This window comes from Dioscorea cayenensis, chromosome 5, assembly GCF_009730915.1.
Source record: "Dioscorea cayenensis subsp. rotundata cultivar TDr96_F1 chromosome 5, TDr96_F1_v2_PseudoChromosome.rev07_lg8_w22 25.fasta, whole genome shotgun sequence".
NCBI classification, from domain to species: domain Eukaryota; kingdom Viridiplantae; phylum Streptophyta; class Magnoliopsida; order Dioscoreales; family Dioscoreaceae; genus Dioscorea; species Dioscorea cayenensis.
In genome coordinates, this window is record NC_052475.1 from 32,140,276 (window position 1) to 32,151,950 (window position 11,675).

Genomic DNA, 11,675 nt, shown 5'->3' on the forward strand with positions numbered 1-11,675 from the left:
ATAAACTGCGGCCAGAATAACAAAATTACATTAAATTCATTTACCAAAAAATTAAAAAAATAATAATAAAAGAATGAAATAGTCTGTTTATTCCTCAATCAACAGACATATCACCACCACCGTCATTTCAATACAACCACCAAAAAAGTGAAAAACACCACACAATCCCTCTCAGTCTCAGTAGTAACACAATAAATAATAATATAATATAATATTAATCTCTCTCCATCAAGAAACAATGAAAAAAAAAACAAAGAAAAACTCAGTGAGAGAAAAGATAAGGAGCCAAGAGTGAAACAACGGCTGAGAAACAGAGGACTCCAGCTGACATTGCTAAACCAGAAGCACCGCCGGTTAGCGGCGAAGGAGACGGCGCCGGCGCACTGAGATCAGCCTCCTGAGCCATCGCCACAGCTGCTGCGAAGAAGAAGATCACCGTCATCACCGCTGAAAAGGAAAACTTCGCCATTGCAAAGAGAGAAAGAGAGAGAGAACCAGAGCGCAAGGTAACAGATCTAGGGTTAGGGTTTATGTTTGTTTGAGCTTTGAAGAAGAGAAGGGGGTTTGAGGGGGTATATATATAGAAAGAAGTTGACAGCTGGAGTGGGTCCCACCACGTGCGTGGAGTCGAGAGGTGTGCACAGCTGTCACGCGCTAAGAACAAAGGACACGCGACCGTTCAACCGTTACAGGACACGTGTCGGTAGTGAGATGCACGATTTTGAAAGGAAAACAACGGTTGGATTTCGAAGTTGCTTTCGGCGGTGGGAATTGGGCAAAGCCGTTTCAGGTGGGACCCAGGTCCTGCACCGTTTAGACTCTTGTCTCTCACAGCAGAGATCCGCTGTTTGGATTCGAACAGCAAAATGAGTCTTTCTCATGCGAAACACGTGCCTATTTTGATCAGATCCCTGTTTTTTTTTTAAACTAAAAATAAAATAAATAAATAAATAAACTGTGGTTATTAAAAATCTGATTTATTAAACAATGGGCGAAGGAAAAAAAAGATTTGATATTTAAATGGAAAGTTTCTGAAGAGATGTTTTCAAAGCTGGAATACAACAACCTGCCACCCACTGACACACAACATACAATGAAAATATTAAGATTATTATATATTATTTAATTCAACCAATTAATTTATTCTCTCACTCCAACCTGGATTTGTTGGTAAAAACGTTTATATTAATCAATTCTAGCCTTGCAAGCCACCCATGACGTACACAACGCAACTACAGCTATACTCGCCAAACGAGCTGACCTGACCCACAGTAATCATTCAAACAAGCCTGGAACCAGTTCATATATATTATTTATTTACTTATTTATTTGGTGCTGATCCCAAGGACAGTTTACGGTTTAAAATTGTACCAATAAAAACAAAGGGTGGTCTTCATATAAGATGCTCCTCCAATGGAAACCAGACAGGTCAGCAAAGAAAGGCTAGTGTTGAAACGGCCGACAAGAGACAAGATGGGCCTAGTCCAAGGTCCAAATAAAACCGGCCATCTCGAAAGGCCCGGTCGTCATGGAACCCACATACAAATTCAAATTGGGTCCCAATTCTCATGCACATGCATGCACGTTAAGTCCCCCCTTCACCTAAAGTCCAAACATATGAATCACCAACAACTCTCCAACAAATCCTAACCCTAATCCTTAATTTTCCTATATAAGAACCAAGTACTAGAAGTTATTCATTCGCTCAATAAGAAAAGAAAAAAACTCCGGCAATCTTTGTAGTTGTTATCATTGTTGCCAGAGATGGAGATGGAGATGAAGAAGATTGCTTGTGTTGCGCTTGTTAGCTTTGCATTTGTGTCAACCGGCTTCGCCGCCGCCGATGGCCCAGCACCGGCACCTGCCAGTGGCTCATTCACCGTGGCTCCGGCCCATTGTGGCTGTATTGGGAGCAACAATCCTCTCCTTCTTCGCCTTCTAAGTTCTAAAGTCTCTGCATTTTATATAATGTTGATGTTTTTGCTCTGTTGTTTCTTTGTGTGTAATGTTTAATTAATTTGTTTATTTTTATTTGCAATAAATGTTCGGATATACTTCTTGCCCCTCTGGATTTTTCTTTTTTTTTCTTTCCTATAATTATTGAATATTGAATTTTAATGGTATGAAATTACACAAATTTGGAGGGACATAAATATTATAATACGGAATATTTCAGAGTTAAAATCACCAGTTCATCAAATTAAACAGTAGATAGGCAATAAGAAAAATTATTTATTTCATACGAAGGGATCCCAATGCAACACTAAGGTTCCAACTATATGCAAATGTAATCATATTTAATCAAATTATTAGCTACCTCTTTTGATGATAAAAATTCAATTAATGTTGAAATAAACGGAGTAAGTTTCATCCTTCAAGCTCAGTAATGGCTCCAGTACGAAATTCCTCGCCGCACCTGCAGCAATGAAACTAATTGGATGGTACTGTTTTAAGCCCTCGTTCATCACAAAGCTTGTTGATTGTTGTAAAGCCATTCCCCTCCTGATGTTCCCTTGTTGACAGAGGAGCTTAACAGTGTCTCCTGCAGAAATGAAACACCGCGGATGTTTTACTGATTCGAAAGATACCGTATTTGGTTTCCCGTCTAATCCTGCCACCATCTGGAACACTGAATTTGAGCTGTTGGTAGGTGAATCGACAGAGAGCTCGTTATTGGGTCCTTGCTCCACCACCACCATCCCCGGAAGATCAAATGGCTCGAGCATCACATACTGCGGTCTAGTGGCGTTGTCCTTAGAGGTTTTTGAATCAGGAATAAGCCTGAATGTTGCATGAACGGCATCATTGGTTCCATCATAAGGCCAATCCTTCATGGTGAGAGATTTGTTTGAGTTGGAGAGGACGAAGGTCTTGCGACTCAATTCTTGAGAGAGGGTCGTCAACTGAGATGAGTAAGATGCTGGAATCGGAGTTATCCAATCGGACATGGCTTTCCCGGTGCCAAGGTTCCAATCACCATCGGTCAGACCTGCAAGAAGGTATGGACCAAAGAGTATAGCCTGGACTGATGCGTACTCAGGGCGATCATCTGTTAAAATACAAATACAAAAAATGTCATTAGCCTTCCTTCCTGATCAAGGTGTGCCCACTAACTATTAAATAGAGTTCTGCAAGATATTCACCTTTTATGGCCTCTGTCCATACGCCAATTGGGAACTGAAGTGTCAAGTTGTCGTTTGAAGTCCATTGTCTCGTAACAGACAAGAAATTACCTGTCAGTAAAGACAAAAGTAAGTAGATCAGTCCAATGTGGCTGATCGTATTGGTAAATTACATGTCTAAGCATCGAATCTGAAACACAATAAGATCGACGCTGTTTTTCACACAATCAAACGTTAAACTGAACACCAGTAATAAAAACCACATCATATTGTAATCCTCTATTTGAATTTAACACATATCTGTGACAGAAAAGTTCAGTATTTTACTTGTAATCTTTTTTATCAATCATTAAGAGATTACCTGGAGCTGGTAAAGACAAATCTTGATCATTTAATGTTGCTTTTGCACCATCTACAGATGTCCATCTTGGTATCCGCAGGTGCAAAGTTGAGGGCTGATTTGAGGACTATATAGAATAAAAATAGCAAATATATAGATTAAATATTACATTATGGTGGAAAACCAGAAAACTGGAGCAAATGTAAGTCATAACTAGTACTCAGTAGCATCTAAAGCATTATAACGGAAAGTGCAGTGATGCCAAGAAAGAAATTCCAATGCCATGCATTGTTTAACAGAGCATCAACTCAGAAATTCCTACTGAACAGTACCTCATTTGAGGAAATGGCCAATGAGACTTGAAGCGCAGCATCCATAGAACTAACAGATTCTATTTTCTGATGGAGTGTGACTCCTCCAGATTTCCAATTAAAAGAATTTGCAATATACTGAATGATGTAAAGTCCAGGCGTGTCACCCTTTTCCTCAAAGTAGATGGAATCTCCCAATTTTGAAAATGATTCAATTGCTGCAAATAAATAAATAAATAAATAAATAAAGATGATACACAAAATTCATATTACAACTTCATGGAATGTGCAGATTTCTTTAATTTGAAATAGAGCTGTTATTTGAACTTCTTTGAACAAAAAGGTAAAAAACGTAAAAGGAATATGTAAGGATGATAATGCACTTTACTCCTGGGTACCATAAACAAATCAATAGGAAGTGAATGCAATGTTTGCTGAAACCAAAGTTCATATGCTGATATCTAGTGAAACCTTTTGACAATGACAATACAAAATTGTTTCAATCAATCAATAATTGAGTTCCAGTTAGAGGTGAAAAGATGTTCAAGTAAAAGCATACTTCCTTCAAACATGTACAACACCTTTCATGAGTGAAACTAACAAGTATTTGTCCAATTAATTTCTGAAGTCTCAGAGCTTGTGCTCCTAAAGCTGAAGGCATCCATGACAATCAGCAGAATTTAGTTTTGCTTGATTACACTTTAATGTTTTTCATTATTTAACCAATTCTCTTGTGTCATGTTAAACTATACTTTTGAATGTTTGAAGTAGCTTTTATTTTAAATAAATAATATGTTTGCAAAAAACTGAAAATGGTTCAGAAGTCAAAAAAGGAATATCTGAGAATGTCAAAGATAAAAATGTAAGAACAATACCTGTGCCATAACAGCACCAAAAGGATTCAAACTGAGTTCCCCACCCATGAGAATTGTCTTTTTTCGACTTCCCTGGTTCTAATGAAAGTAAATAAAGCATGACTCCAGGCTCCCTCCCCCTCTGAATGCTTAAGACACCATTAGTGAGGGCTCTCTCATAGTAATCAGCATATGCTATTTCTTTGGTCCATCTGAATAAGTTACGAGAGACCTGGAAAATCAACACAATGTCTCTAGTTCAATATACAAACAAGAAAACCAAATGGCATATACAAGTCTTCAGAGGTAATATCATCTACAAATCTTTCATATATATTTATAACATCAAATAAACATATCAGCCATAAGAATTTCTAAACTAACCTATTTTAACAGCATATAAATACTATGGCCAAGCCTGGAGCACAAACCTTCAGCATATTGTGTGTGACACAGGATTCCTCAGTCTCAGTGGTTAAGGTATCAGCTAAGCGTTTTGGGTCTGACCTGGACACAGATAGAAGTCGTGATTCATATAAACCAAAACAAGCTCATGGAAATTATTCTCATTGAAAGATTCGAAAGCAATTAATGACCACAAAATCATTAGATTTCCGAAAAGTTCAGCACCGAAGAAAAATATGGTAATGTGTAGTTTACCAGAATTCACTAACAGATGTTCCACCTGTTGCATAGGTGTGGGAGGAATTGACGACATCCAAAAAGAGTGTTCCTATTTCCTGTGTAGGTAGCAAGTTATTATTATAAGATCTACAAAATCATAGAGACTATCTGATCAAACAAGTATGCAGACAAAGACTTACAGAATAATTAGGTTTATTCAGGCAAGATAATTTTAAGAGACTGACCAGTAGTGTTTAGTTTGTTTACGATTGGAATGTGATGGTGAAATTTGAAATGTTACACCAATGAATAACTAGAAAACTGGGACTATTAATCCATTTCATTATCCAACTATCATTTATGTAGGCACGTGTATACACCACACGGACTGAGGCCTGCCTTTATTACATGATGCTTTATAAGGTGTCTGAATAAATAGGCAGTGGTAAGTTTAACTTATCACATTGCAAGATTTTCTCCATTAAACTACAAGAACATACACATAGATACAATATTAAATAATAAATGAGCATCAGGCCCAGGGTAGCTCACATAGGATGCCACCAGATTCTCCAAAAATAACATAGGCTACTAAAACTAAGAAGACAAAAAAGGACCAGGAAACAAAAACCAACTTGTAGCATGTCAAGAAACTCTTAAGAATAGTATCAGATCCCAAAGACAAAATTAAATTAAATTAAAAAACACACATATCACATGCAAACTTGTGATTAAAAAAAAAGAAGTTTTTCGAGGCTCATATTCACATCTCAAGATAGCTGCTGCATAGAGGATAAGATTCTGTAATTAAGCAGATGAAGCATCTTTCCGTATTTCCGGAAAACACTATACTTTTAGGAATAAATTAGCTTTTAACTCCCTTCATCAGATATGGCATAGGTAGACTGAAAGAAGTGTGATGATTATCGAAAGAACATAAGCAAAAAAAAATTCAAAAAGTTACTCTGTAAAGCAAATCCCCAGTGATCTCATATCGATGCTGTGCTCCAATAACAACTGGAACATGAGTATTAGTGTGGAAACCAGAGAGACTGTCAGCCTGCAATCAAATCATGACAGATTTCTTTGTAACGGGAAATGTGAGAAGTCACAAGTGACAGAGATAAGGAGACATCATGCAGAGTTATGCACTTAACATGTTTCTCTTAGGATTTGAAAGAATATTTAGTAATCACTATATAAGGATGCATGCATGATCATAAACTTCTTGTATAGCAGCTCACAGCAAACTAGCTAATGATGGACATGCAAAAGAAATTTCAAAGTCTCCAAAAGGTGGTAAGTCCTGTATTTTGACTTGTGTGGAGCAGAATATGGCAATCTCTGTGATCCAAGTGTCTATTCCATGTAGCATCTTGTACCCCCTTCTAGTTCCCATCCTACGGGTGTCAACAATAACATCCTGCCAAAACATGAGTTCCAGTTGTTGCTTCTAAGTGATGCTCCACATAGATATCACCTTGTACAGCAGCCAATCATTACAATCATTTGTAAGGTCGGACTCTGGACCAGGACCAACTAAAGATCGCAAGAGGCCAACAAACTATTGCAGAATGATTATTTATAATAGTATCCCGATACCAGGTGATGAAAAATATTGCTGTTTTTAACATAACAAATTGAACCTCAAACTACTAAGTTCATTTTTAATATCCTGTAACATAATACATGGAACATGGTCCAAATTTTTACATATATTTATGTCTTTCTGGATAGGAGAGAGCAAACACACACAAACCTTAATAAGAAAATAGATATTTAATAGGATCAATGGTAACCCATACCTTCACTGCAAGCATTCCAAGAAAGCACGGCTTGTCAAAAAGGTGGGCCAATATCAAGTGCTTCTGATCACCCTGTAAAGCTCCACAAGAAAAGATTACATAAGTATGCTTCATAAAGCCCATGATTCATGAATGCAACGATACTGCTGATTCCTATTAAATATGTCTCAACACCAATAGCACTGAAATTTATTTTTTTTTTTAAGAAAAAAAAAAAGCATGCTCATCCTGAAGTCATCACCATTCAAAGCTTCTATCAGAGAAATGGCCAACAACAGAGTAAAGCTCAAAGGAAAGCAGACTTCATACAAGAAATGTGGACTTATGTGAACAGTTGCTAAGCATGATGAACAAAATAGAAAACCCCATCATGGCAAACTAGCAAGTAAAAGTAAAACATGTCAGACTAGATTGAAGTCTGAAGTTGATCCCAAAGATGTACACATTTAAATCAATTAACTATGTATTCATAGATTTCCCTAATATGTAAAGAAATTTATGCTGATCAATGATATACAATCAAATTATTCATTGACACCAGTGTTTGTCACTGTGCGACATGCATCCAACAGCAAAATAATTTATGAGCAAGTAATTGTTACCGACTTACCGTAATGGAGTATAGCCTATAAAGAACATCATTCATGCCACCAGTTTCCTCATTGAGAAGCCTCCAGTGTCTTTCAATACTGTACTTTAATATGACATTTTTCACTCGATTCGCAAAGTAGTCAGCCATCCAAACTGCCATTGGTAATGCTTTGGAATTACCAGCAAAAGTATACTGATCCAGAAGGCCTGCCATGATCTGTTAATATGACAAGAGTCAAATGTAAGGGGATAATAAAAAACTAGAAGAAAACTCAGTTTTATAGCTCACATATGTGGAGGCAGTGTTATGCCTATGTGCATTTCACTGCTGAAATTAAGAGAAAGATTGTCAATTAGATGACCTACCTTGTGGATGGTGTAATATGGTGCCCATGCATAAACCAAAGCTTCCACACGATCAAAAAGTTCAGTTGGAAACGCTGAAAGATATCCTGTGCCAATTTTCTTCTGACAGGAATTAAGTGCATCAACCACTGATGTCATCCTCTGATAGAGTGTGTCATTATGGGTGCTAGCCCACATCATAGCAGATGCACTCAGAAAATGCCCTGCCAAAAGTTATTGCAGATACTTAAGATCATGCAGTCTAAATGAAGATTTCTAAGAAGAGAGATGATAGTGGAAATAGCTTTCTCTTGAAGCAATTAGCTCTGAGCAAACTATTTTACTAGAATAGGATCTAAAAGCAGACATGCATGTCTACACAAAATTCTATCAATACAAATCAACAATAATCTCCCAGGAAGGAAGTAAACCAAAAAAAAACAGGATACGGAGAAACCACCAAAGGTAATAAGCAGTAATGCACAAACTTTTACATTAAGCAATAGATTTTTTTCATGAAAAAGTAAAAAATTAATGCAATTGCTCATTTCTAGTTACTCAATTTGTCAGACCAACCCAGATAATTCTACAAACACAGCGTTCATTTTTCTATACCCCATGCATGTTTAGTTGAATAAACAGATTTTGCATGGAGAAGACTGCACATGCATCCAATATTCCAAAACTGGTGACTGACAAGAAATTATGCCGTGGGAAAAACACAGTTAAATTACTGTACATTCAGAGAGAATTGCAGCAGTACCCAGAGATGAAATGCTTCCATATACACTAAGTAACATCCGAAGGCATGACAAAACAGGAAACATTAATAACCTTGTGATGCACAAAAGAGAATAAAAAAATAAGGGTTATTATTTCTCTGGTAATAAATGCATCCACAAGTAAATAGACCTATTTACATCGCAAATGGAAATGTAGGAAAGATATATTGAAACGATTCAGATATATGTGATTAAAAAAAGACCATAAAAAAGGGATTTTGGAATTTGTTGGATGGCTGGAAAATCATGAAAAAACCAATAAAAATGAATTCACAAATCAGGTGTCTAGATGCAAGAGAGCAAGCCAGTGATTCATCGCTAAAAAATAATATCAGGACACAAATCTCAATACCAGTTGCTTCCAAAATCAAAACATATTGAGGAACAACCATCAAATAAAGAGAGAAGCACTAACCCACAAAATGGCCCCTGAGTTCCACATCTGGCGCCTCCCACCCACCGTATGGTTTGCCTGGAGTTGGCAAACCAGCCTGTTTCCGGAAGCTCCAAAGAAGATTATCAGTATCCAACATCAACAAGTACTCCAGATTGGTTTGTTGCGCATGTCCATGAATTGAATCAGGATCCAACCGAACATCATGCAGCGAAATCTCATTCAGAAAGTTCTCTCCTTCCGGTCTAACATTGACTCCATCTGGATTCTTGATTTTCCTGTAGAGCATGGCCCAATCAAACTCCTCTTTCTGAACTTCTTCACCAGGCAGAAGCCTCCTCGGGAGTAACCCCATCCAAGCAGAATCATCAGACGGTGTCAAATGGTAATGCGAAAGCATGTCTGCTTTCCAAACCTCATCCTTGGAGATGCCCAACCGATAGCGGAGACTGTGTGAGGCGAGCTCAGGTAACCCATTGGTGCATTCTTTTCCATGCACAAGGCCCGAGAGCACAGAAAGCAAGAACAGCAAACCAAACAACAGCCTGAGAATCATTTCCAGCATTTCGAAAAAAAGCACTCGAGTGAACCAAATTTCTCAACAGCAAATGGATGAGGCACCCTCCAAGTAGTGAAAGCTGAATGTGTCGCAAAATATAGAGGTTAGATAGCAACTCTTAAAAATATCAACACTTTGACTCAAAGCCAAGAATGCATAAACACAGGTAACATACTTCTCATTAAAGGACACCAATGAACAGCGACACAAATGCAGAAAAAATCGCAAGTAACACCAAGAGAAAAACCTCAACTTGACAACAAGGTGGGACACACAAAGCCTTACCAAACCATGCCCTTAAATACATAATATTCTCAGAGTCAGGTGTCAAACCAAAGCTACAACTTTGGATCCAAGATGCAAGAATTTTTCTGAATAACTTGACTTGCCACTGTATCTCAACAAGTATACACGCTATGTAATGTACCAATTCAACTGCCACGTTTCTAGATTGGCATGTCTAAACAGCATAATTCATTACAATTAACACATGACAGCGAGAAAACCTACAAGATAGAAATATGAACCTAGTGTCACAAAAAAGACCATTTTTTTAGGTGAACCCTGAATTCCTTCCATTAAAATCGAACCACTGTAGTAAAGAACAAATGAAAAGGGGCGAATTTGAAGCCCTAATTCCCATGGAAAGCAACAAGTAAACTCAGATGGGAACCTAGAAAAAAGCATTATTAAAACTCACGAAAAGATACCAACTAGGGCGTCCCGTGAACGCAAGAGAAAAAGGAAAACACCCAAAAATGGTGGGATATTTGGGGTAGCGGAATACAACAAGAAGCGACAAAATGAGATCACGGATGCCTCGGCGCTTTCTGGTTTTTTGCCAACAAAGAATGGGGTCATCGGGAAGGATTTGCCTGAGATTTTTGCACCAATCGGAATGGCGTTCGCCATTGATGCGGGGTTTTGGACTGACGTCTAACCAAGAACAACGCATTTGATGATGATTGATAGGTATGGGGACGGAGATCGTCGCGTTACGATTGTACCAAGGATTGAAAACTAGAATTAGGGTTAGGTTTAGGGCTAGGGTTTTGGTTGCTAGAAATGTGATCAGAACGGAGGAGGATTTTTAATTTCTTCCCGCCAAATAATAAAAACAGAAAAACAGAAAAATCTATTAATACGCATGATAAATATAATCTTAAAAAAATCAATACTTTAATCAGTTTTCTATTTCATTAATTTCATAAACTATAGATTAATTTCATAAACTATAGATTCATACCATTCTGCTTACTCTCCGCATTTTTTTATTTGTATTCTAAACCCTTATTGATTTTCAATCCGTATGCACACTCTTATTAAAGATTGTCATATTATAAAAAAAGAAATTAAATAAATAAAATTACTCACATAATAGGTGTTTAATTTTCAGTCTATGGTCACAGTCGGTTGTTATATTTATAAAAAAGATTAAATATTATTTTATAAGGCTATCTTCCCTAACATGGCAATAAGTTTAATTTTATAATTTTCCCCACAGCTATTTTAAAATTATTTTTTAGAATAAAAAAAAATAAATTCTAACTTTATTAAATTATTAAAAAAAAGAATTACATAACAATGTAAGGTACACCAAGCCAAAACAAAAAATTCTAAAGTAACTGACTAATGATATAAGATAAGTTCTCGAACCCCAGTAGTCATCAAAATTAATGATTTTTAATGCATGTATTAAAAATATATATATATATTTATATATATATATAGCAATAGATGAGAAGTGATGGGCGGTTGGGACTTGAATGAAGAGGTTCATCTCTTCAAGTTAAGTTGTTGAGCATGATAGAGTTGGTGTGTGACATCAAAAATGGTTGCCTTCAAAACACAGGTTGTGTCATTCATTGATTTGAGCATTAAAAATATCTTCTCTATCTTTTAACTTGCTTTCACTTTCAAGATTCATACCTTGATTATATTTATATTT

General features: G+C 36.9%; 1 protein-coding gene across 5 annotated transcripts; it reads right to left on the minus strand.

The window, feature by feature from the left end:
• Window positions 1–2,212: 2,212 nt before the first annotated feature.
• On the minus strand, window positions 2,213–10,559 carry LOC120261113. 5 transcript variants are annotated; one of them, XM_039268820.1, is made up of 13 exons: window positions 10,428–10,559; window positions 9,190–9,806; window positions 8,014–8,216; window positions 7,667–7,864; window positions 7,057–7,128; window positions 6,216–6,311; window positions 5,288–5,367; window positions 5,059–5,134; window positions 4,649–4,859; window positions 3,795–3,991; window positions 3,484–3,589; window positions 3,144–3,233; window positions 2,213–3,049 (listed from the first exon to the last, which is right to left on the minus strand). In XM_039268820.1, exons 2-13 carry the CDS (start codon window positions 9,731–9,733, stop codon window positions 2,337–2,339), a joined length of 2,586 nt encoding a protein of 861 aa, XP_039124754.1. In that variant the 5' UTR covers window positions 9,734–9,806; window positions 10,428–10,559; the 3' UTR covers window positions 2,213–2,336. The 5 variants fall into 5 exon arrangements, with proteins under 5 accessions (XP_039124754.1, XP_039124756.1, XP_039124755.1 ...); XM_039268822.1 differs by having other exon boundaries at window positions 10,438–10,558; XM_039268821.1 differs by lacking the exon at window positions 10,428–10,559 and adding an exon at window positions 10,013–10,112.
• Between the last annotated feature and the right edge of the window lie 1,116 nt (window positions 10,560–11,675).

What these genes read in the sequence shown, in the direction of transcription:
- LOC120261113 (XM_039268820.1), bottom strand. Translation starts at nt 9,733, where the DNA reads ATGCTGGAAATGATTCTCAGGCTGTTGTTTGGTTTGCTGTTCTTGCTT. An exon ending in ACTCAGGGGCCATTTTGTGG is followed by an intron (nt 8,217 to 9,189) that starts GTTAGTGCTTCT and finishes AACTTTTGGCAG; the next exon opens with GGCATTTTCTGAGTGCATCT. An exon ending in ACATCTGTTAGTGAATTCTG is followed by an intron (nt 5,135 to 5,287) that starts GTAAACTACACA and finishes ATCTGTGTCCAG; the next exon opens with GTCAGACCCAAAACGCTTAG.